General features: G+C 43.0%; 1 protein-coding gene across 1 annotated transcript in view; it reads left to right on the top strand.

Annotated features, from left to right (window-relative positions):
- Positions 1-19005, top strand: part of LOC117542309 (NLR family CARD domain-containing protein 3-like) — a 32599-nt gene extending 13594 nt beyond the window's left edge. Inside the window, 11 exon segments of the mRNA XM_034209900.1 lie at positions 404-550; positions 4382-4486; positions 5154-5258; positions 5920-6024; positions 8140-8375; positions 8500-10303; positions 10796-10942; positions 15567-15740; positions 17428-17601; positions 18419-18486; positions 18489-19005. Of these exon segments, the coding sequence (XP_034065791.1) occupies positions 404-550; positions 4382-4486; positions 5154-5258; positions 5920-6024; positions 8140-8375; positions 8500-10303; positions 10796-10942; positions 15567-15740; positions 17428-17601; positions 18419-18486; positions 18489-18610 (3187 nt within the window). The 3' untranslated portion in view covers positions 18611-19005.
- The last annotated feature ends 5485 nt before the right edge of the window (positions 19006-24490 follow it).

The following is a 24490-nucleotide window of genomic DNA, read 5'->3' on the forward strand; positions in this document are numbered from 1 at the left end:
TTTATTATTTGCCACTTTTAGTTGTTTGTTTGTTTGTTTGTTTGTTCACCATGTAAAGCGGCCTTGGGTCCCTTGAAAGGCGCTATAAAAATGTCATCTATTATTATTATTATTACTTGATTAAATGTACATGTAGCTTGTGCCAGTTCCTCGCTTTCCTTGACTTTCACTGCCATGCAATTCATGTTAAAATACCCTCTGGAATTATGAAGGAAGTTTGGGTGAAACTTGGTAATATGATTATTTTTTTGTTAATTTCTTTGACATTTTAAAGTTTGCAGATTATTTGCAACCATTCACGTTTTTTTTGACAGCACAAATTTAAACCAAAATGTATCATTATGATGGATTTGATTGAAATGCTTGCATTATAAAGTGTGTGTGTTTATGTATTTGTCTCCAGGGTTACTAGTTCATCTCTCAGAATGGAGACCATGAGAGATTTGGATGATGATGAGGAGGAGGAGGAGGAGGAGGAGGAGGAGGACACATCTTCAGTGTCCAGAAAACCTCCAGGTTTGAGTAATACACTTGGACCCTCTGACACAAAGTAAGAATCTGTTTCTGCTGTAAACTGACCTGAAGAGGAGTCTGGTTTGATCTGAGTAGCAGGTCACAGTATATACACACAGTAAAGCATCACTGTGGAGTACAGTCATGAAACAAAGTACATTAGAGTAAAGAAACCAGAAGAGGAAAGTGAAGAGGTGTAACTGAGCTCTGGCTGTGCTCCTTGGCATCATCAGCAACAGTCAATAATCTACTATTGTGAAATCATTCTCACATTCCAGATGTAGGACTTTGTGTTAGGTTAAGTAAATCAACTTCGAACATGTAACACTTTTCCCTCTCACAAATGAATTCTAACAACCGAAACCCTCAAGCACGACTTAAAAACTGAAAGTTCAGAGCAACTCCAAAAATCTTTAATAACGTAAACGAATTTAAATCAAAAGCTGCCCTTTACAAGAACTAATGATGTGTGTTAAACATGTTGTTGTTTCCACAGACAGAGAGCAGAGTCTCCAGTCCACTGGTCCAGATGCGAGCCTATCAAGGCTCCATCCTGGGGCCTCTTCTCTTTAACGTCTACATGCTACCACTGGCTCAGATAATGAAAAACAACAAAATAAGTTACCATAGCTATGCAGATAACACACATGTTTACGTATCAATTTCACCAGGAGACTATGCTCCAATTCAAACTCTGAGTAAGTGCATTGAACAAATCAATGACTGGATGTGTCAGAACTTTCTCCAAATAAACAAAGATAAAACTGAGGTAATGGTTTTTGGAGCCAAGGCAGAATGTATAAAAGTTAGCGCTGAGCTTCAGTCTGCAATGTTCAAAACAACAGATAAAGCCAGAAATCTAGGTGTAGTCATGGACTCTGACCTGAGTTTCAACAGTCACATTAAAACAGTTACTAAATCAGCCAACTATCACCTAAAGAATATATCTAGGATTAAAAGACTAATGATGACAGCATGATTTGGAAAAACTTGTCCATGCTTTTATCTTCAGTAGACTGGACTACTGCAATTGTGTCTTCACAGGTCTCACTAAAAAATCTATTAGGAAGGTTTGGAAATCCAAACACTGTGACGACCTCCTAACCTATCAGGCTCTCCTCTCCTCTTTCTCTGCTTCGATCTCTCAGGCAAAAAGCACTTTCTTTCAAGATAAGATCCAATCTTCCTATTCTAATCCTAAAAAACTATTTTCCATCTTCTCCACCCTCTTGGACCCTCCAAAAGCCCCTCCCCCCTCCTGTCAAGCGACTTTGTTACCCACTTTGAAAAAAAGGTTGATGATATTCGCTCTTCTTTTTCTGACTCACCTTTACTCACCGCTGGGTCACCAGACCCTCCTTCCACCAACACACTTACCTCCTTTTCCCCTCTCTCTCCAAGTGAGGTTCTTACCCTCATTACCTCTGCCCGCCCTACCACCTGTCCTCTGGACCCTATCCCTTCAAACCTCCTTCAGACTATCGCTCCTGATATTCTACCGTTTCTCACCCATTTCATCAACACTTCTCTAACTTCTGGTCACTTTCCAAACAGTGTCAAGGAGGCAAGAGTAAACCCTCTCCTAAAGAAACCCACTCTCAACCCGTCTGATGTTATAAACTACAGGCCTGTCTCTCTCCTCCCGTTCCTGTCTAAATCACTTGAACGCGCTGTCTTTAAACAACTCTCCTGTTATCTCAATCAGAACAACCTTCTGGATCCGCACCAGTCTGGTTTCAAGGCAGGTCACTCCACAGAAACTGCTCTCATTGCTGTCACGGAGGAACTGCACACTGCCAAAACTGCATCCCTCTCCTCTGTCATCATCTGTTGGACCTGTCTGCTGCATTCGACACGGTGTATCATCAGATCCTCCTTCGCACTCTCCAAAACTTGGAGTTTCAGGCTCTGCACTTTCCCTCCTCACCTCATACCTCAAAGACCGTACCTACAGGGTAACTTGGAGAGGGTCTGAGTCCGACCCTTGTCAATTAACTACAGGGGTCCCTCAGGGCTCTGTTCTTGGTTCCCTCCTCTTCTCCCTGTACACAAACTCACTCGGATCGGTCATTAGCCCGCATGGTTTTTCTTACCACTGCTACGCTAACGACACCCAATTAATTCTGTCCTTTCCTCGCTCAGAGACCCAGGTCGTCGCACGCATCTCTGCTTGTCTAGCTGACATCTCTCAGTGGATGTCTACTCATCACCTCAAGCTGAACCTTGACAAGACTGAGCTGCTCTACCTCCCGGGAAAAGATTGTCCCACTCTTGACCTAACAATCAACATCGGCACCTCAGTTGTTTCCCCGACTCAGACTGCAAGGAATCTGGGTGTGACCCTAGATAACAACCTGTCCTTCACTGCAAACATCGCTGCTACAACCCGTTGCTGCAGATACACGCTTTACAACATCAGGAAGATACGTCCCCAGCTGACACAGAAAGCGACTCAGGTTCTGGTCCAGGCTCTCGTCATCTCACGCCTAGACTACTGCAACTCCCTCCTGGCTGGTCTACCTGCATGTGCTATCCGACCTCTGCAGCTCATCCAGAATGAGATCTCGTCTGGTCTTCAACCTTCCTAAATTTTCCCACACCACTCCGCTCCTCCGCTCCCTTCACTGGCTTCCGGTAACTGCTAGAATCCACTTCAAGACACTGGTACTTGCTTACCATGCTGCGAATGGATCTGGCCCTTCATACATCCAGGACATGGTTAAACCGTACACCCCAGCGCGTGCACTACGCTCTGCATCAGCCAAACGACTCGCTGCACCCTCGCTGCGAGGGTGACCCAAGTTCCCATCGGCGAAAACACGTGGGTTTGCTGTCCTGGCTCCAGGATGGTGGAATGAGCTCCCCATTGACATCAGGACAGCAGATAGGTTGCACATCTTCCGGCGCAAACTGAAAACTCATCTCTTTCGACTCCACTTCGAGCGATAGAATTATTAACGAAGCACTTTTATACTAATAAAGGACTGGCTTACCTAAAGCCAGTTGAGTAGCACTTGAAATGTTTGGCTCTATGAAACCTGATGTACTTATATGATTCTGTTTTCTTCAAGTTTGTATTTTGTTGGTCGAACGCACTTATTGTAAGTCGCTTTGGATAAAAGCGTCAGCTAAATGCAATGTAATGTAAAAGGAAGCTGCAGCTGATTCAGAACGCCGCTGCTCGAGTCCTCACTAAGAAAGTGGATCACTCCTGTTTTGAAGTCTTTACACTGGCTTCCTGTGTGTCAAAGAATAGATTTCAAAATACTGCTGCTGGTTTATAAAGCTTTGAATGGTTTAGGCCCAAAATACATTTCTGACCTCCTGCTAAATTATGAACCATCCAGATCTCTCAGGTCTTCAGGGACTGGTCAGCTTTCTGTCCCCAGAGTCAGAACTAAACATGGAGAAGCAGCGTTCAGTTATTATGCTCCAAATATCTGGAACAAACTCCCAGAAACCTGCAGGTCCGCTGCAACTCTGACTACTTTTAAATCCAGGCTGAAGACTTTTCTTTTTGTCGCTGCTTTTAATTGAACTATTCATATCTTAGACTGCACTGTAACTTTTATCCATGTACTTTTTCTTTTAATGTTTATTTTATTAGCTTTTCTTTTTAATGACTGATTTATTTTAAATGCCTTTTTCTTAATGTCTTTCATTTTTTGTAAAGCACTTTGAATTGCCTTGTGTTGAAAGGTGCTATATAAATAAACTTGCCTTTCTTTACAAACCCTCAAGCATGACTCGAAAACAGAAAGTTGGGAGCAAGTCCAAAAACCTGTAATCGGGTAAACGGGCTGAAATCAAACGCTGTTTTTTATTACAAGAACTAATGATGTGTGTAAAAAATGTCTTGTTTCCACAGACAGAGAGCAGAGTCTCCAGTCCCCAGCTGTGTTTCTATGAAGAGTGACTGGTCCATATATGAACCTATATACTTCAGTAATGAACCTGGACCCTCAGACACAAAGTAAGAGTCTGTTTCTACTGTAAACTGACCGGAAGAAGATTCCATATGCCAACAGATAATATATACTGTTCTTTAATATTTAGATGATCGCAGTAAATAATAGCACAGAAACACAGTAAAATACAGTAAATAAATACAGAAAAGTACAGTAAAGACATGTGATTGAACGTTGTGCTCCTTTGCATCAACAGCAGTAGTATATAAACTACTATAGAGAAATTATTCTCACACACAATACGTAAGAATTTGTGTTTTGTTAAGTAAATTAACTCCAAGCATGTAAAACATTTCAATCTCACTAATAAATTGTAACAATAGAAACCCACAAACACAATTTTAAAACTCCTAAAAGAAAAAGAGTTAGACCAAAAATCTTGAATCGTGTAAACAAAATCAAAACTGAAATCAAACGCTACTTTTTACAAGAACTAATTATATAGAAATTGTGTTTATTGGGATAAACCCCTTGAGATGCACCATCTCGTTTTCAAGGGGGTCCCGACAATAGCAACAACTTACAGACATACATAAACAAAAAGACAAAAAGCAAAACATGACACACAAGACAAACCACGTACAGTCTGTTTAGTAAAATTCAAGTAATGCACACAATCATTACAATTTATAATAATAATAATAATTTGTGTTAAACATGTTGTTTCCACAGACAGAGAGCAGAGTCTCCAGTGCCCAGCTGTGTTTCTATGAAGAGTGACTGGTCCATATGGGAACCTATATGCTTCAGTAATGAACCTGGACCCTCAGACACAAAGTAAGGTCGCATTTGCACCTAATAGGTCTGCTAATTTGGTGCGCACCAGATGACAGTTTGTTACATTGATTCATTTTTCAGAAGGTTCGGTTTGCAAACCTCAAACGGACTATAAACACAAATTATGTGCACGGAAATACTGTTCAACCATTGGTCAGACATTAAGGGGGTAAAAACGCAAACCCCGCAATTTCTACCGGAGCCTCCATCATGGAGCATCGGCAGGTTGTTTTCATGCTGCTGTCCATTTTACATTTATATTCAATTTAACATCGAATAATCCATTTCTTGCACAATAATATCCTGCATTATATTTGTTACTGGAAATGTGTATTTCCACATGTATATTTTCTACATCCTTGTATATATATATATATACATTAAAGTACACTGTAGAAGTTTGGTCGAACTCTTGCTGTTTGTTGTGCGTCGTCAACTGTGCAATGCGCAGAATGGTCACCAACCAGTCAAACCAGTCAAAGAGTACTTTGCACTCTCACAAAGAATTGTAACAACAGAAACCTACAAACACAATTTTTAAAACATGAAGTTTAGAGGAACAACAAAAATCTTTAAAAGGGGAAAGAAAGTCAAAACTGAAATCAAATGTTGCTTTTTACAAGAACTAGTGATGTGTGTTAAACATTTGTTGTTTCCACAGATGGAGAGCAGAGTCTCCAGTCTCCAGCTGTCAGTCTATGAAGAGTGACTGGTCTGAAGACCATCCTCCAGTCTTCAGTAATCAACCTGGACCCCCAGACACAAAGTAAGAGTCTGTTTCTACTGTGAACTGACCAACATATATACAGTGGAGGAAATAAGTATTTGATCCCCTGCAGATTTTGTAAGTTTGCCCACTTACAAATAAATGAACAGTCTATAATTGTAATGGTAGGTTTAAATAAACATTGAGATTAAGAATATCAAAAAGAAAATCCAGAAATCCCCCTTGCAACAAACAAGGATTCTGGCTCCCACAGACCAGTTAAATAAGTCATCTCCCTGTGGGGTATTGATGATCATGAGAAAGGTGAGGGATCAGCCAAGAACTACAAGGGAGGAACTTGTTAATGATCTCAAGGCAGCTGGGACCACAGTCACCAAGAAAATTATTGGTAATACACTACACCATAATGGATCAAACACTGCAAGGCCCCCTGCTCAAGAAGAACATGAACGAACCGTCTGAAATGTTCCAATGAACATCTGAATGATTCAGAGAAGACTTGGGAGAAGATGATGTGGTCAGATGAGAGAGATGCTGACTATAACCCCCAGAACACCATCCCCACCGTCAAGCATGGAGATGGACACATTATGCTTTGGGGTGTTTCTCTGCTAAGGGGACAGGACGACTTACTGCATCGAGGAGAGGATGGACGGGGCCATGTACCGTGAAATCTAGGCCGATAGCCTACTTCCCTCAGGCAGGACACTGAACATGGATGGGTCTTCCAGCAGGACAATAAACCTGAACATGCGGCCAAGGCAACACAGGAGCTGCTAAAGAAGAAGCACATTTAGGTGAGGGAGGGGCCGAGCCAGTCTCCGGACCTTAATCCCATAGAAAATCTGTGGAGGGAGCTGAAGCTTCGAGATGCCAAACATCAGCCTAAAATCCTGAAAGATTTGGAGAGGATCTTCAGAAAGGAGTGGACCAAAATCCTTCCTGAGATGTGCACAAGTCTGGAGACCTAGAAGAAGCGTGTTTCTCCACCAAGTACTAACACATGTTTTGCAAGGGGATCAAATACTTATTTCCCACAGTTAAATGCAAATCAATTTTTATCAATTTCTGGATTTTTTTTGTTGATATTCTGACTCTCACTGTTTATATAAACCTACCATTACAATTTCAGACTGGTAATTTCTTTGAAAGTGGGTAAACTTACAAAATCTGCAGGGGATCAAATACTTATTTCCTACACTGTTTATATAGATATATATATATATATATATACTGTATATATTCTATATATATGCCATCGGATCATTTTAAACTCTTCTTTAATGATTACATGAGTGCAGTAGCCCACAGTATAGAAACTCAGTAGAGCTCAGTATAGAAACGCAGACGTACTTGAATCAGATAAGGAAAATATCGGGAGTACTTCATATTGAATTGAAGTTATAAATGTATGTGTATCAACCATTGATGTTAGTTTGACTATTAATGGAACAGCCACAATGTTAGCTAAGTCTCACTCCACTCAATATAATCCCCATTCATTAACTAGCATTTTCAAAGTGATTTGCTTTCCATGTGGACAGACCTGACAAAGTGTTAACTGCTTTTACAAATTAGAATCATTATGTAGTTATTACATAAACCAGTTTAATTTAGCCCGTAGTACAACTTGTGAGGTACAGTGAACATGCTGTAGGTGATGATGTTACAGACAGAAGGGCGTTTTCTTTCATAATGATATGAATAACTAAATATCAGTATGAAATATCATCTACAGATAAAGAACTTAAACAATCAGTCACCGTAATGTGTTCTAAAGCAGTGCTTCTCAAAGTGTGGTCCGCGGACCACTGGTGGTCCGTGAGCGCCCCCTAGTGGTCCGTGAGTATATTGGTAAAATTTCACATTTTAAATAAATAAATTTATTTAAGTTTTTCGCACTCTCGCGGGAATATCTCCGCAATGGAACGAGCTTAAGTTTCACTTTCGATTGCATGATATAGCCCAGATAAGCACCTTCGTCACACATGTTGCCACTTGTTTGTACAATTTTCAGGCGATTTGTAAAAAACGATGTGTTTTTGGATATTTGTGGAGTTAGGTGGTCCGCGAGTGTTTTTTTATTGGTTAAGTGGTCCTTGGTATGAAAAAGTTTGAGAAACACTGCTCTAAAGGATGTGTTCATCTCCACAGAGGGAAGAGGAAAAGTCATGTTCCTGTGGAGGAGCAGCTGTCCAGCTGTGCTCTGTGTCAGGACGTCCTGAAGGATCCAGTCTCTACCAGCTGTGGACACTGGTTCTGCAGACAGTGCATCACCTCATACTGGGAGCAACAACCTCCATCAGGAGACTCCTCATGTCCCCAGTGTGGAGAAAGATCCAGAACCAGAGCTGGACTACAGACAGCCAGTCAGACCAGAACAGTACAAAGTAAGTCTTGACCTCTGTCTCCTGGTGTCTTCATGCCTGAAAACAGGATTCTTCCTGTTGTGTTGTACATAATATAAGTTCATTTACAACATTTTCATTATTCTCACGTTTCCTTCTCTTTCAGCAGAACGTGGTCTGCAGGAGGTTTTAGATGAACATAGGCTCAGTCTGAGGGGGAGATGTGAACAAGTGACTGAAGGAACTGATAAAAGTGAAACCAGCCTCAACAGGATCTTCACTGAGCTCTACATCACACAAGGACAGAGTAAAGAGGTTAATACCCAACATGAGGTGAGCCAGCTTGAGGCAGCTTACAAGACAAATACCCTCCATTACACTCCAATCAAGTGCCAGGACATCTTTAAAGCCTCACCTGACCAACAGACTCTCATCAGAGCGGTCCTGACCAACGGAGTCGCTGGAGTTGGAAAAACCTTCTCAGTGCAGAAGTTCACTCTGGACTGGGCCGAGGGTTTGGAAAACCAAGATGTCAGTCTGGTGATCCCGCTCTCCTTCAGGGAGCTGAACCTGATCAAAGGTGAGCAGTACAGTCTTCTCAGGCTGCTCCATGATTTCCATCTGACCTTACAGAAGGTCACAGCAGAGCAGCTGGCTGTCTGCAAAGTGCTGTTCATCTTTGACGGCCTGGATGAAAGCAGACTTTCTCTGGACTTCAAAAACAATGAGGTTGTGTCTGATGTCTCTCAACAGTCCTCAGTCGACGTGCTGCTGACAAACCTCATCAGGGGGAAGCTGCTTCCCTCGGCTCTCGTCTGGATAACTTCTCGACCTGCAGCGGCCAATCAGATCCCTCCTGAGTGTGTGGACAGGGTAACAGAAGTACGAGGCTTCACTGACGTCCAGAAGGATGTGTACTTCAGGAGGAGATCGAGTGATGAAGAATGGTCCATCAGAATCATCTCTCACATCAAGAGCTCCAGGAGCCTCCACATCATGTGTCAGATCCCAGTCTTCTGCTGGATCACTGCTGCAGTTCTAGACCGCATGTTGACTACATACCAGAGAGGAGAGCTGCCCAAGACCCTCACTGACATGTACTCACACTTCCTGCTGGTCCAGACCAAGAGGAAGAAGCAGAAGTATGAAGAGGGACATGAGACGAGTCCACAGCAGCTGACGGAGGCTGACAGGGAGCTTCTTCTGAAGCTGGGGAGGCTGGCGTTTGAACATCTGGAGAAAGGAGACATCATGTTCTACCAAGAAGACCTGGAGCGCTGTGGTCTTGACGTCACAGAGGCCTTGGTGCACTCAGGAGTTTGTACAGAGATCTTCAAAAGAGAGAGTGTGATCTTCAAGAAAACTGTCTACTGCTTTGTTCATCTGAGCATTCAGGAGTTTCTGGCTGCAGTCTACATGCTGCACTGTTACACCAACAGAGACACAGAGGTACTGAAATACTTCCTGCAGGGAGACTATAACAACATGTTTAGCAGTGATCAGGATTACCCATCCCTGGATGTCTTCCTAAAGAGCGCCATGATGAAATCACTCAAAAGTAAAAATGGCCACCTGGACCTGTTTGTCCGCTTCCTCCACGGCCTCTCTCTGGAGTCCAACCATAGACTCTTAGGAGGCCTGCTGGGTCTCACAGACAAACGTCCAGAAATCATCCAGAGAGCCATCAGCAACCTGAAGGAGATGAGAAGTGATGAAGTCTCTCCCGAGAGGAGCCTCAACATCTTCCACTGTCTGACAGAGATGAACGACCACTCGGTACTTCAGGAGATCACAGAGTTCCTGACGTCAGAGAACAGATCAGAGAAGAGACTCTTTGTGAAACACTGCTCAGCTCTGGCCTACAGGCTGGAGATGTCAGAGGAGGTTCTGGATGAGTTGGAGAAGTACAAAACATCACAGGAGGGACGACGGAGACTGATTCCAGCTGAGAGGAACTGCAGGAAGGCTGTGTGAGTCCAGATGTGATTAACTTTATAGATTAGTGAAGATAAGGATTTTAGCCTTTCAAATAAACACTATTCAACTTTTAGCTGTTTCACATTCTGTGAGAGCAAAATTGAATTAATACAATTATTCTAATAATTTCAAAATTGTACAGTTTTTTCTTCTCTTCATTTTCCTTGTCAAAAACATATGAAGGATGTTTTATCACAGCAACATGTGATCACAACATCCAGAATAATTGTACATATGTCATAAAATGGAGTAAAGTTATTATGAAATGATTGCAGTTTCTTTATCGTTAAATTAGACACAGAGTAATATCTGATTTATGTTGACTCTAGTCTAGAAGGTAGCTAGCAAAGAGGTGACAGACATGGGATCAGATCACACTCAACCATCCACTGGTAATCAGACCATGATATTCAACATGTTTTGAAGTCAATATATTGTTTCCACTTTTTTTATATAAACTAATTCTGTAATATGTGTTATAACAGAATTCCTGACAGTGGATTCTTAGACTGGGAAGTCGTGGCCTCCAATCTGAGAGAGCTGGAGATGAGAGTCGGTCTGCTGGATTCAGAGGCGGTGGAGCAGCTGAGTTCTGGACTGAAGAGTCCAAACTCTAGACTGAAGGCTCTGAGGTCAGATCACTGGCTGCAGTTCATGTGGTTTTGTAAAGTATTTATAATTGATATATTTATAATTCCATAATTTGCCTGAGTACAAAGATATTTTAATAAGTTCACATTTCTTTCTAAATTGCTGAATATTTTACAAGACTAACAGAAAGCAGAGAAAGTAGATGTGTGACGGACAGTGTTTGAGCTTCCACAGACTCTCACTGTGCTCCATGACTCAGTGAAGATGCTGTCAGCACTGATGAGCTGTGAGGGAGATGAAGGAGGTTGTTCTGATGCATTATCATAGATACTTTTATATATTACATTTAGAAAAGTATCTACATTCTCCCCGCTACGGAGAGGACGCTGGCGAGGACTGTTCGCCGCTTCTCCGCCTCTGTTACCCTCAATCACCCTCAGCTAACATTCGTTCTTGCAATAACCATCGAATTGGACTACTGCCCTGCATTGCACATCTCTACTGCACTGCACATTGTTTTTAATTTCTGCCTCCGTTGCTGGCTGCCCTCACTCAGCCATCGAGGTGCCGGGTGGCTACTGCTATCTGCTACATCGCCTGCCTGTCTGTCTCCGTCCCTCGCAACAACCGTGGACTCTCTCTGCCTCCTGTCTTCACCTCCAGGGTACATCTGTCCCGTCCCGCTGTTCACATCCTCCTGCCATGTCGTGGATCTTTCTCGTCTCCACAACAATCCTCCACCTCTGCGCACCTGGCCCGCTAGCCGCTATCGCTGCTAACGCACTGCTCCCAGCATTCCCGCCTGTCATCATGCTGAAATACTCCGTCTCACAGCTTCTGTCATTCACCAACTCCTCCACCCCGTCTTCCATCTCAGTCATCAGACATCTTGGACTCCTTCGTCGACCCCGCTACATTCACCGAAGCACCCGCCGCAGTTTTGTTTACTCTCAACACGGTCAATCCATAACATCCATCTGCTCTACCCAACGCACTGTCGCACACCTGACGCGTCATCAGAACGCAACTCCTACTGCTCCTTTCTCCCCTGCTCACCTTCACTCCCAGCTGCATGTAATACCTGGAGCGGATCCCACTCCCCTACGCCTCCCAACACATATAACAAGCCATTTCTCCCCACCATCAAGCCCCCCTCCTCTGCTCCACTGCCCCCCCTCTCGTCGTGCCCACCCCCGCGCTGCTAACCTGGCCAACCTCATACCTCTCCAGTCTGCCACTACCCCTCCAACCCCCCACTTGACCAATTTTGCCCTCCTCAATATCCGGTCACTTAACAATAAAGCCCACATCCTTCACGAAATAATTCTGGACAAATCCATTGACTTCTTTCTGCTCACTGAAACCTGGCAACAACCCAATGACTTCTTCTCCCTCAACCAAACATCCCCCCCTGGTTTTAATTACATCACTAAACCCCGCCCCTCACGCCGTGGTGGTGGGCTCGCTGTCATCTACAACCACAACATCCGGACTACAGAACTCACCCTCCCCTCAGTACCATCCTTCGAATTCCTCGCCTTCAAAGCCCCTCCCTCACTGACAGTTATCCTCATTTACCGCACCCCCAAACCACACCCATCCTTCCTCTCTGATCTCACTGAACTCCTCACCATTGCTTCATCCCTCTCCTCACGTCTGTTACTGCTCGGCGACCTCAACATCCACATGGACTCCCCCACCTGCAAACTCGCTTCTGAGTTCTCCTCCCTTCTGGACAATTTCTCAATTACCCAACATGTCACCTTCCCCACTCATGATAAAGGACACATCCTTGACCTTGTCTGCTCCACCAACCTCCCAGTACTCGACCTCCACCCCTGCCCCTTTCCCCTCTCTGACCACAAACTCATACAGTTCACCATCGCCTCCCCCGTCCGCCACCCCCCCCCCATCCAGGACCATAACCTTCCGTAATATATGCTCTGTTGATCCCCAGCACCTCTCCGACCTGCTGTCCTCTACTCTCCCTCTGGACTCGAACCTCAGCTCACCCGATGAACTACTCAACCACCTTAATTCCACCCTACTCTCCTCCCTCAACAGCCTGGCCCCCCTCAAAAGGAAAAATGTCACTTTTACAACCTCCTCACCCTGGTTCACCCCTGCACTCCGTAAGCTAAAGCAAACCGGCCGCCAGCTTGAACGCCTAACCAATAAATCATCCCTGACAGTTCACCATGAATCCTACAAACTCCATCTCACTACCTACAGAGACGCCCTCACTGCCGCAAAAACTGCCTACCTCTCCACCATCTTTACCGACCCCTCCCAAAACCCCAGGACCCTCTTCTCCACCGTCAACAAGCTCCTCAAACCCCGTGCCGACACCCTCCCTTCCTCTACTTCCACTTTATGCAGTTCATTCCTCCAGTTCTTCTCTGACAAAATCACTGCCATTAATCTCTCCCTTTCCACTGCATCTGACACACATACATCTCCCCCAGCATCCACCGCCACAATTTCTCCCCCCATCTCCCTGGACCTCCCGAGCCTTCCTCCCCACGGCCGCCTCTCCCAGTTCACTCTGGTTACCCACCCTGAAATACTCAAACTGATCAGCTCCTCCAAACCCACAACCTGCTCCCTTGACCCTCTACCCACCCCTCTACTGAAGTCCTGTCTCCCCGTCCTCTGCCCCTACCTTGTCAACCTTTTCAACTCCTCCCTGTCCCAAGGTACCGTTCCCTCTGCCTTCAAAACTGCTGCTGTCACTCCCATCCTCAAGAAACCCGGTCTGGATCCCTCCTCCCTCAGTAACTACCGTCCCATCTCCAACCTCCCCTTTCTCTCAAAAACAATAGAACGCATTATCTCCAAACAACTCCACCGCCATCTCCAAACCAACCAGCTTTTTGAACCCCTTCAGTCTGGTTTTCGTCCCCACCACAGCACAGAAACGGCCCTCATCAAAGTCCTCAATGACCTCCTCACCTCTGCTGACACCGGTTCCCTCAACATCCTCATCCTCCTCGACCTGAGTGCAACCTTCGATACCGTGAGCCACACCATCCTGCTCACCCGACTCCAGGACATCGGTATCGATGGTACTGCACTCAGGTGGCTCCAGTCCTACCTCTCCGACAGATCCCACTTCATCTCCCTCAACAACCACTCCTCTTCCACAGCTTCAGTCACCCAAGGTGTTCCCCAAGGTTCAGTACTCGGCCCCCTCCTCTTCATCATCTACATCCTCCCCCTTGGTCAGATTCTCCGCAAATACAACCTGGACTTTCACTGCTATGCCGACGACACCCAGATTTACCTCAGCACCAAATCCCCCAACAACCCCCCCCCTCACCCACATCGAATCCTGTCTGACTGCACTAAAATCCTGGATGCAACACAACTTCCTCAAACTCAACAGCAATAAAACTGAACTCCTCCTCATCGGATCAAAATCCACCCTCAGCAAAACCCCCAACCTGACAATCACCATTGATGGCACCCCTGTTTCCCCCTCCACCCAGGCACGCAACCTTGGCGTGATATTTGACCCCACCCTCTCCCTCGAGCCCCACATCCGTCATGTTGTCAAAATCTAATTTTTCCACCTCCGCAATATTGCCAAACTCCGTCCCTCTCTCACCCGCCCTGCAGCTGAGCGACTCATTCACGCCTTCATCTCCTCCCGCCTTGACTATTGCAACTCCCTCCTCTACGGCATCAGCTCCACCTCCCTCAGTAGACTCCAGCGTGTCCAGAACGCAGCCGCCAGACTCCTGACCCACACCAAATCATGGCATCATATCACCCCTGTCCTCAAAGAACTCCACTGGCTCCCCGTTACACACCGCATCAATTACAAACTCCTGGTCCTCACTTATAAAGCCCTCCACCATCTGGCCCCCCCCCCTACCTCACTGACCTCCTCACCCTCTACCAACCACCCCGGTCCCTCAGATCCACCTCAGCCGGTTTGCTTTCAATCCCCAAGGCCAAACTCCGGAGCTTCGGGGACAGAGCCTTCTCTGTGGCAGCCCCGAAGCTCTGGAACTCACTCCCCCAAGACCTCCGTGAGTCTGAGTCCCTCACCCTGTTCCAGTCCCGCCTCAAAACCCACCTTTTCAACTCTTTATCTATAAAGCCCCCCCCCTCTTAATCAACTTCCTCCCGACTGCTTTTCTGTTGTGTTTTGTTTCTTTTTGGCTTTGTCTGTTTTGTTTGTATACCCCCCCTCCCAAATGTAAAGCATCTTTGGGTCCAGAAAAGCGCTATATAAAATCAATATATTATTATTACATCATTTTTGACATTGACCTCTGAACCCTCTCCAGGTCTGAACAGATGATGAAACTTTGAACTACCTCAAGCAGGACCATTGTTCTCTGAACTTACATTGTGTGTTATTTATTCAAACTCTGGTGCTGCTTCTTTGTGAACTCTGTGATCTTGAGTTGAATCAGTTTTTGAGGGTTTGTGACTCTGCAGACCGTTTACATGCAGAAAAAGCTATATGACGGAGACGGGTAATAACCGGAGAAGGTTTGAAATGAAATGAACTTACTGGTTTTAACCTGTCGGGAGTGTCCACTTTATAAACGTCTACATTCTCTACTTCTCCAGCTATAATCAGATTATTAGAACTTTAATTATTTCAATAAGGAACATTGTTTTCTAAACTTGCATCATGTGTTCTTTATTCAGACTGAAAGGCTGCTGGTTGTCAGAGATCAGCTGTGCTGCTCTGATCTCAGCTCTGAAGTCCAACCCTTCCCATCTGAGAGATCTGGACCTGAGTGGCAGCAAGCTGCAGGATTCAGTCGTGAAGCTGCTGAGTGATCTTCTGGAGAGTCCAGACTGCAGACTGGAGACTCTCAAGTCAGTTCTCCATCTTTAACTTCTGTGCTGAGATGAATATGTGAGAGTTGTGTTGACTCTGAGCTGCAGACATCAGGCTGATATGATCCTGATCCTCACTGAGCATCTTAATGCTGAAGTCTATTTTCTTCTTCTGTGGTTTAGTTCATTGGCCGTGGCAGAGCAATGTTATAGAAAAATCATACTCTGCATAATTCACGCTGAACCTCTCAAAAACCTGAAGTTCATCTTATATTCTCCATCATGTTTTTTTAAATAAATGACATTATAAACACATGAATACAATAATTAAATATTTCTATTAAAACTATCAAACACAAATATTTTCAGTTTATGCTGTTTCTAACATTTGTATTAAAGGTCCCATGTCATGGCCATTTCTACTGATCATAATTCCATTGTTGAGGTCTACTAGAATAGATTTAAATTGTTCAATTTTCCAAACTCACATTGGTTTCTCATCCAGCATCTCTGTAAAGTATGTGTATTCTCTCTGTCCTAAACGGCTTGTTGGAGCTCCTGCCCCCTCCCTGTGAGCCCAGTGTGTTCTGATTGGTCGGGACGTTGCGAGGCTCGTTGTTGTGAGGAGCGGACAGGTTTCCGGGTCGGCGATACAGCTAGAACAAGCAAAACTCATCCTGAGCACACACAAACACTCACAGCCGAAGTAAAAACAATAAGTGTGGCTTGATATTGAGTAAGAAAAAGGTTTATAACGCTGTGAGAATGGGTCTGCGGAGAGCATTTCTCCGCCATCCCGACGTAGAAGTCCGAAAAACGTTTACCCATTTAAACAGTCGTGGTAGATACCTTGTTTGTTTTAAACATCATAAATACACAAACAACAATGAATACTTACAGGTTGTGTACCCGAATCTCCCGCTGGTCCAAACAAAGTAGGAACAGCATCGTTCTTCAGTGCCCTACGCTGTACATATCCGGCTTGAATCGCTGAAAGGTTTGGGAAGCTTTGTTTCGTGAAAGGCTGGCAGAGGGTGCGGCTATAGCTCTGGGCGTGGCTACTGGGTATCCCTACGTAGCGATACCCAGGAAGTAAATGAGAAATCTCAAACGAGGCGTTTTGGGGAGGTATTTTCTGTGTTAGAGTTTTACTCGCTACAGGGTGTACTTTGAGGGTTTGTGACTCTGCAGACCGTTCACATGCAGAAAAAGCTGCATAACACACAAGGGGACGGGTAATAACCGGAGAAGCATGACATGGGACCTTTAAGCTACAAGATGCTCATGTGACTGAATAGTTTGAACTGAAGATGCTTTGTATTTATTGCTCCACCTTTTCTGAAATAAATATTCTCTATTTATTTTGATCACATTTATTTAAAATTCATCCTGACATATTTGTGATCTTTGTGAACTCTGTGATCTTGAGTTGAATCAGTTTCTGTGGGTTTGTATCTGTCTGGCTGCACATCACGAGTTAGTGTAGAAGGAGCAGAGCTTCAGATGTGAAGTCACCACTTTGTATTGAAGGTGAAGCACGTTGTCTTTCATATTAATCAGAGCTATGTTCTCTTTCTGTAACTTACTGTTTTTAACTTGTCGGGAGTGTCCACTTTATAAACTTCTACATTCTCTACTTCTCCAGCTATAATCAGATTATTAGAACTTTCATTATTTCAATAAGGAACAATGTTTTCTAAACTTGCATCATGTGTTCTTTATTCAGACTGATAGCCTGCAGTTTATCAGAGATCAGCTGTGCTGCTCTGATCTCAGCTCTGAAGTCCAACCCTTCCCATCTGAGAGATCTGCACCTGAGAGGCAACGAGCTGCAGGATTCAGTCGTGAAGCTGCTGAGTGATCTTCTGGAGAGTCCAGACTGCAGACTGGAGACTCTCGGGTCAGTTCTCCATCTTTTACTTCTGTGCTGAGATTAATATGTGAGAGTTGTGTTGACTCTGAGCTGCAGACATCAGGCTGATATGATCCTGATCCTCACTGAGCATCTTAATGCTGAAGTCTATTTTCTTCTTCTGTGGTTTAGTTCATTGACCGTGGCAGAGCAATGTTAAAGAAAAATCATACTCTGCATAATTCACTCTGAACCTCTCAAAAACCTGACATTCATCTTATATTCTCCATCATGTTTTTTAAAATAAATGACATTATAAACACATGAATACAATAATTAAATATTTATATTCAACTATCAAACACTAACAAATATGTTCAGTTGTTGCTGTTTCTAACATTTGCATTAAGCTACAAGATGCTCAAACTGACTGAATAGTTTAAACTGAAGATGCTGTGATCTATGTCTCCACTATTCCTAAAATAAATATTCTCTATTTATTTTGATCACATTTCTTTAAAATTCTTCCTGACATCTTTGTGATCTTTGTGAACTCTGTGATCTTGAGTTGAATCAGTTTCTGTGGGTTTGTATCTGTCTGGCTGCACATCACGAGTTAGTGTAGAAGGAGCAGAGCTTCAGATGTGAAGTCACCACTTTGTATTGAAGGTGAAGCACGTTGTCTTTAATATTAATCAGAGCTCTGTTCTCTTTCTGTAACTTACTGTTTTTAACCTGTCGGGATTGTCCACTTTATAAACTTCTACATTCTCTACTTCTCCAGCTATAATCAGATTATTAGAACTTTCATTATTTCAATAAGGAACAATGTTTTCTAAACTTGCATCATGTGTTCTTTATTCAGACTGAGTGGCTGCAGGTTGTCAGAGATCAGCTGTGCTGCTTTGATCTCAGCTCTGAAGTCCAACCCTTCCATCTGAGAGATCTGGACCTTGGTGGCAACGAGCTGCAGGATTCAGGAGTGAAGCTGCTGAGTGATCTTCTGGAGAGTCCAGACTGCAGACTGGAGACTCTCAAGTCAGTTCTCCATCTTTAACTTCTGTGCTGAGATTAATATGTGAGAGTTGTGTTGACTCTGAGCTGCAGACATCAGGCTGATATGATCCTGATCCTCACTGAGCATCTTAATGCTGAAGTCTATGTTCTTCTTCTGTGGTTTAGTTCATTGACCGTGGCAGAGCAATGTTATAGAAAAATCATACTCTGCATAATTCACTCTGAACCTCTCAAAAACCTGAATTCATCTTATATTCTCCATCATGTTTTTTAAAATAAATGACATTATAAACACATGAATACAATAATTAAATATTTCTATTCAAACTATCAAACACTAACAAATATTTTCAGTTGTTGCTGTTTCTAACATTTGCATTAAGCTACAAGATGCTCATGCTGACTGAATAGTTTAAACTGAAGATGCGGTGATCTATGTCTCCACTATTCCTAAAATAAATATTCTCTATTTATTTTGATCACATTTCTTTAAAATTCTTCCTGACATCTTTGTGATCTTTGTGAACTCTGTGATCTTGAGTTGGATCAGTTTCTGTGGGTTTGTGTCTGTCTGGCTGCACATCACGAGTTACGGAGCGTCCACACTACAGCTTCAAAAAAAGCTTGGAGCTGGGCGTGTCTGAAGCTTGGGGATGTTATTCAAGCAACACAACCAACAACCAATCATATGAATCTCCCGCCCCCGACATACAAAGCAAAAACCCCCGGGGATTTTATGCGAGCAATATATATATATATAAACTCCCCAAACAGGCGAAAACCTACCAGTTTCACCCACTGTCTCTGCCACCTCCATCCATGCCTGGTTCCTCCGGTTTGTATCCCGGTAGGTGAAGAGGGTCTGCTCATACAAAACCGGGTGATTGCTACGGCGATAATTAGTTTCTCCTCCATCTTTTTTTGAAATATAGAAATGAACGGCGGGATATCTCTCCCAGCTTAGACGCGGTTTGATTGGCTACGGCATGAGCTGTCAGATTTTCCGAAACGGGATTTGATTGGCTGGCGCTGGCTACTCCGGCGTCTCAGGCGACAGAAGTTGAACAATGTTCAACTTCTGTCGCCTGAGACGCCGGAGACGGACCGCTCTGCTACCCACAATTCAGTTCGGCGAAAAAAAAGCGGCAACGTGACATCACCCCATTCAAAGTGAATGGGCAGATTGAAGCTGTCGACGCTGCAGACGCTGTAGTGTGGACGGGCCGTTAGTGTAGAAGGAGCAGAGCTTCAGATGTGAAGTCACCACTTTGTATTGAAGGTGAAGCACGTTGTCTTTCATATTAATCAGAGCTATGTTCTCTTTCTGTAACTTACTGTTTTTAACCTGTCGGGAGTGTCCACTTTATAAACTTCTACATTCTCTACTTCTCCAGCTATAATCAGATTATTAGAACTTTCATTATTCAATAAGGAACATTGTTTTCTAAACATGCATCATGTGTTCTTTATTCAGACTGGGGGCCTGCAGGTTGTCAGAGATCAGCTGTGCTGCTTTGATCTCAGCTCTGAAGTCCAACCCTTCCCATCTGAGAGATCTGGACCTGAGTGACAACGATCTGCAGGATTCAGGAGTGAAGCTGCTGAGTGATCTTCTGGAGAGTCCAGACTGCAGACTGGAGACTCTCATGTCAGTTCTCCATCTTTTACTTCTGTGCTGAGATTAATATGTGAGAGTTGTGTTGACTCTGAGCTGCAGACATCAGGCTGATATGATCCTGATCCTCACTGAGCATCTTAATGCTGAAGTCTATTTTCTTCTTCTGTGGTTTAGTTCATTGACAGAGTAATATTCAGCTTTAAGGCGAGACACCCCAGGTGAATAGGGTAATTTTGTTAACTTAAAGGTATAAGCTAGAAATGTCTCCAGGTAATTACTTACAATAAGGCAATTGTCTTTTGTATTACAAGTTTTCTGAAATAGCATGTTTAAATATGCAAATTATCCATTATCTCATTAAATATGCACATATTTTAACACATTTCAGGAATCGAAATCTGAACTTTGGATATAGCCAGATTCAAATTATTGTTTCATTTTGTAGTCATATTAGTATCTAAGGCTTTTACAGAAGGGATATTGGATATCTCTTTTCATCACTCCATAAATCAGAAAATACTGTCAACAGCCCTAAAATATCCATTTTCGCCATGTTTTTAGGTATAAAATGTTGTATAATTCAGGCTATGAATGTTATATGAACAAACCCTTCTGTAAAAGCCTTCATAATATTGATAAGGAATATAACTGGAAGGTTTGGTGTATGTACGTGCTACTGAAGTTGAAATGTCGAACTCAGAGTAGGAGAAAAAAACTCATTTGAGAAAACGACCTTAAAGATTGCAGTGAGGCGCTAGCTAAACCCTCCTGTTCTTTGGATGACAGCTTGCGCATCGACGCAGTCCGTGAAGGTATTTCATGTTCAGGGTCATTTTTTTTTATAACCTTGCTTCGTGCAAGTGACAATTGTTGTCGTCTTCTCTGTGAACGTTTTTTTTCGCCGTTCTTTTGGCATTTTGAGATTTCAATTTCTAGCTGAAAGCTAACCAGGAAGTGTTTTAGCACACCACGTGACGCATCTGAACGAATCACGTTGTCAGAAATTGACACCAGCCAATGAGATTTCGTTTCTTGGTTTAAGACCCCTTTGTGCTTTCACGATTGGTTGCTGATACAAAGGAAATGACCATATTTGGATCCGATGAGATTGTGCAGGAGAGACACAGCTTTCCAGCGATACCTCTGTTGACATGCTGCACACAGCGGTCGCGGTACTGTATGTTACGTTAGAATGCTAACTTTTGGTGAATTTAGGAGAAATCTACAGACGCAAAAAGACAAACTATAGTAAAATAAACACTTAATGTGTATTTTGTACGTTTTCCTTCCAAAAGCCTGAAAGAAAACATGTTATGGGAATCAAAATAGCACAAAATCTCTAAATTGACCAGTAGGCCTACTTGAAAAACGATGTTTTTTGCCTGCCGTATCTCGCCTTAAATGTAAATATTACAATAAGAATTATACTCTGCATATTTCATTCACGCTGAACCTCCGTCAAGTTTTATATTACTACATTATATAAAAGACAAATTAGTAAAATTAAGAAGTATTTCCAATCAAACATAAAAACATATTCAGTATTTGCTTTTTCTTACATTTTTATGAAGCTAAAAGATGCTTATACTGACTGAATGGTTTAAACTGACCATGTGATCATGTGTTCTTTATTCAGACTGATGAGCTGCAGGTTGTCAGAGATCAGCTGTGCTGCTCTGGCCTCAGCTCTGAAGTCCAACCCTTCCCATCTGAGAGATCTGGACCTGAGTGGCAACGCTCTGCAGGATTCAGGAGTGAAGCTGCTGAGAGATCTTCAGGAGAGTCCAGACTGCAGACTGGAGAAACTCGGGTCAGTAAGGAGTCGACTCTCTGCTGGTTCAGCAGGATTGTATTAAACACAGGGAGGTGGATGTGTTCCTCTCACTGGGGAATCTCTCCAGTTCCACCTTCCAGGCGTAAGCCTAGCTTAGCACAACAAATCAGTGATGTAACCATTTATCTGCAGTTCCTCCTTTTGTTCATCTCGCGGTTCTTTACTTTCATTATTATCAAGCAAGATAATACAAGCTGACAATGCAAAGCCACATTTCACTCAGCTGCAACTCATTAACAGACACATGGGATGTTACAGTTACAAAGGTAGTCTGTTTGTTTTCCTATGACGTTTTTTTAGTTCCTGGACTAATGCCTAGTTAATTCTCTGATGCAGCTGAGAGCTGTGGACAGTCAGTCGTAGTGTTTGCAGAGAAGATATGATGTGATTGTAAGCATTGGATCACTCAGGACTGTGAAGCTGACTAACTCAAAGAACAAACACTTCTTTTAACTTCATCTGTAACTGTTGGATTGTGTTCATCTCTGCAGGATCGATGGCTAGCCAATGAAAGCCAAGATACAGAAGAAATGTGAGTATTGAACCCATATCTCCAAATATATCCAAACTCTCGTACATGCAAATCAAATCATAGGTAATATATGTATCACTTGATGAAACCTGTGCCTCCCATCTATGGCTAACATAGAGTGGCTAACAGGGCTAACCTGCTACACAACGGGCCCAAAACACTTACATTAGGAGAAAGGCGCTGAAGCTTCAAATACAATGCAATATAAAAACACAAATGTTCCAAAACACATGCAAATGAAGAAAACATCTTGACCAACTTGACAACACATGCACGGCATTTAGAAAATATGTACCACTTGAGGAAACATGCGCAGCGTTTACTAAAAGCCCTACATTAACGAAACGCTGTAAGAAGCTTAAAACAAAACTGAAACGCGGACACTAAAAAGTGTGGATATTATAAAGATATAGAACAGTATAATGACAGTTTGTCAACATTATAAAGTTGGCAAGCTGTCTCTGTTGCTGGCAGAGTCTGTTTCATATTGTTAAGTGTTTTCAGTATATCTGAAAGGACAAGGTTAGCTAGCTAGCTTACAGCAGATCTGCAGTAATACCTGAAGGAATCATGCGATCACATTGTTAAAATAAACAGATAAAACAGTTTAACAGATTTAAACGTTTTGCTCAAGAACTGCGTTTAGGTCTGATACAAACAAAGGATGCGTAGAGTATCCCTTGAAAAGGGAAATTAAATATAGTGATTGAATCGAATCTGTGTAAATACCAACAGACCAATCAACTTTCTCTTTCAACGTCAACTTTAATGTCAATGTTTCTGTGTGTTTGTACAGACAGAGAGATCGAAATAACGTTTCCAACAATCCCGAATACAAAATACAAATATGTATAAATATGTATATCCTCTATATATACAATCAACACATTTACACCTATGCACACATTAAGATAAAACACAACAATCAATATATACAAAATAACAGTTACTTCAATATCTTCATTCTTTAAGCTGCAAAATAACAGCAGCCTTATATGTTGTACTTCTTACTCACACACTGATGGCAGCGAGCGACCACAGGAACAAATCCTAAAACCCTGAAATGACACTTCCTTCGTCTTAAAGTCAAATTTGTATTTGGTTTGACGCCTGAAATAATGTGATTAACAACATTTTAAGAAATGTTAACGTTAGACACACTTATATCCAATAAATACCACACTTCTGAATGTTGAGGTTTATATGTGTCTGAAGCGGAAAAAAACATATAGAAATAAAACAGATAATGAACTTAAAATAACACTGCAGCTGAGGCACCAGTTATTGAATCTTACGAACTGATACAAGTTCAGACAAGAATCTCCGTTTGTGCATTTATTTATTTTCATGGTCCAATATCATTAACAAAAGTACAATGAACAGCTTTCCTATCGATTCCTTTCCTTCAGCCCTTTTTTATGGCTTTCCTTGTGGCTTGTATCACCCTGGTAAAAAACTAGGGTTGAAGTCGAATTGTCCAAAAATCTGCTCCTATCCACTATTCCTATCCACTATTCCTATCCACTATTCCTCGACCTCTGTGTGGAACGTCACGGGGTTAAGGAATAGTGGATAGGAGGATTCAAAAGGACTTAGGAAAAGAGACTGCGGTGCTTTGAGAATCCGACTGCACTTTCACTATCGACGTGTTTATGATGCGCCAGCGGACGTCATAAATGTACATCTGCTGCTGTGGGGAAACTACAGTTTTGTATCCAGCGGACTACATGGATGTATAATAAGAACGAGGGACTACTGTAAACGCATCTAGAGACTCTGCACCGTGCTCTGATGGTGTTGTTTTATGCTTTGTGAACGTGGACAACAGAGACATATTCTTCATGACCAAGTTGGAATTGAAATAGAAAGTGAAGTGAAACTTATGCTCCTCCCCCTCCGGTCCGCACGTATTAATCCACGTGAATCCCAATACCTA

The sequence above is a fragment of the Gymnodraco acuticeps genome, unplaced genomic scaffold (genome assembly GCF_902827175.1).
Source record: "Gymnodraco acuticeps unplaced genomic scaffold, fGymAcu1.1, whole genome shotgun sequence".
In the NCBI taxonomy this organism is placed as follows: Eukaryota; Metazoa; Chordata; class Actinopteri; order Perciformes; family Bathydraconidae; genus Gymnodraco; species Gymnodraco acuticeps.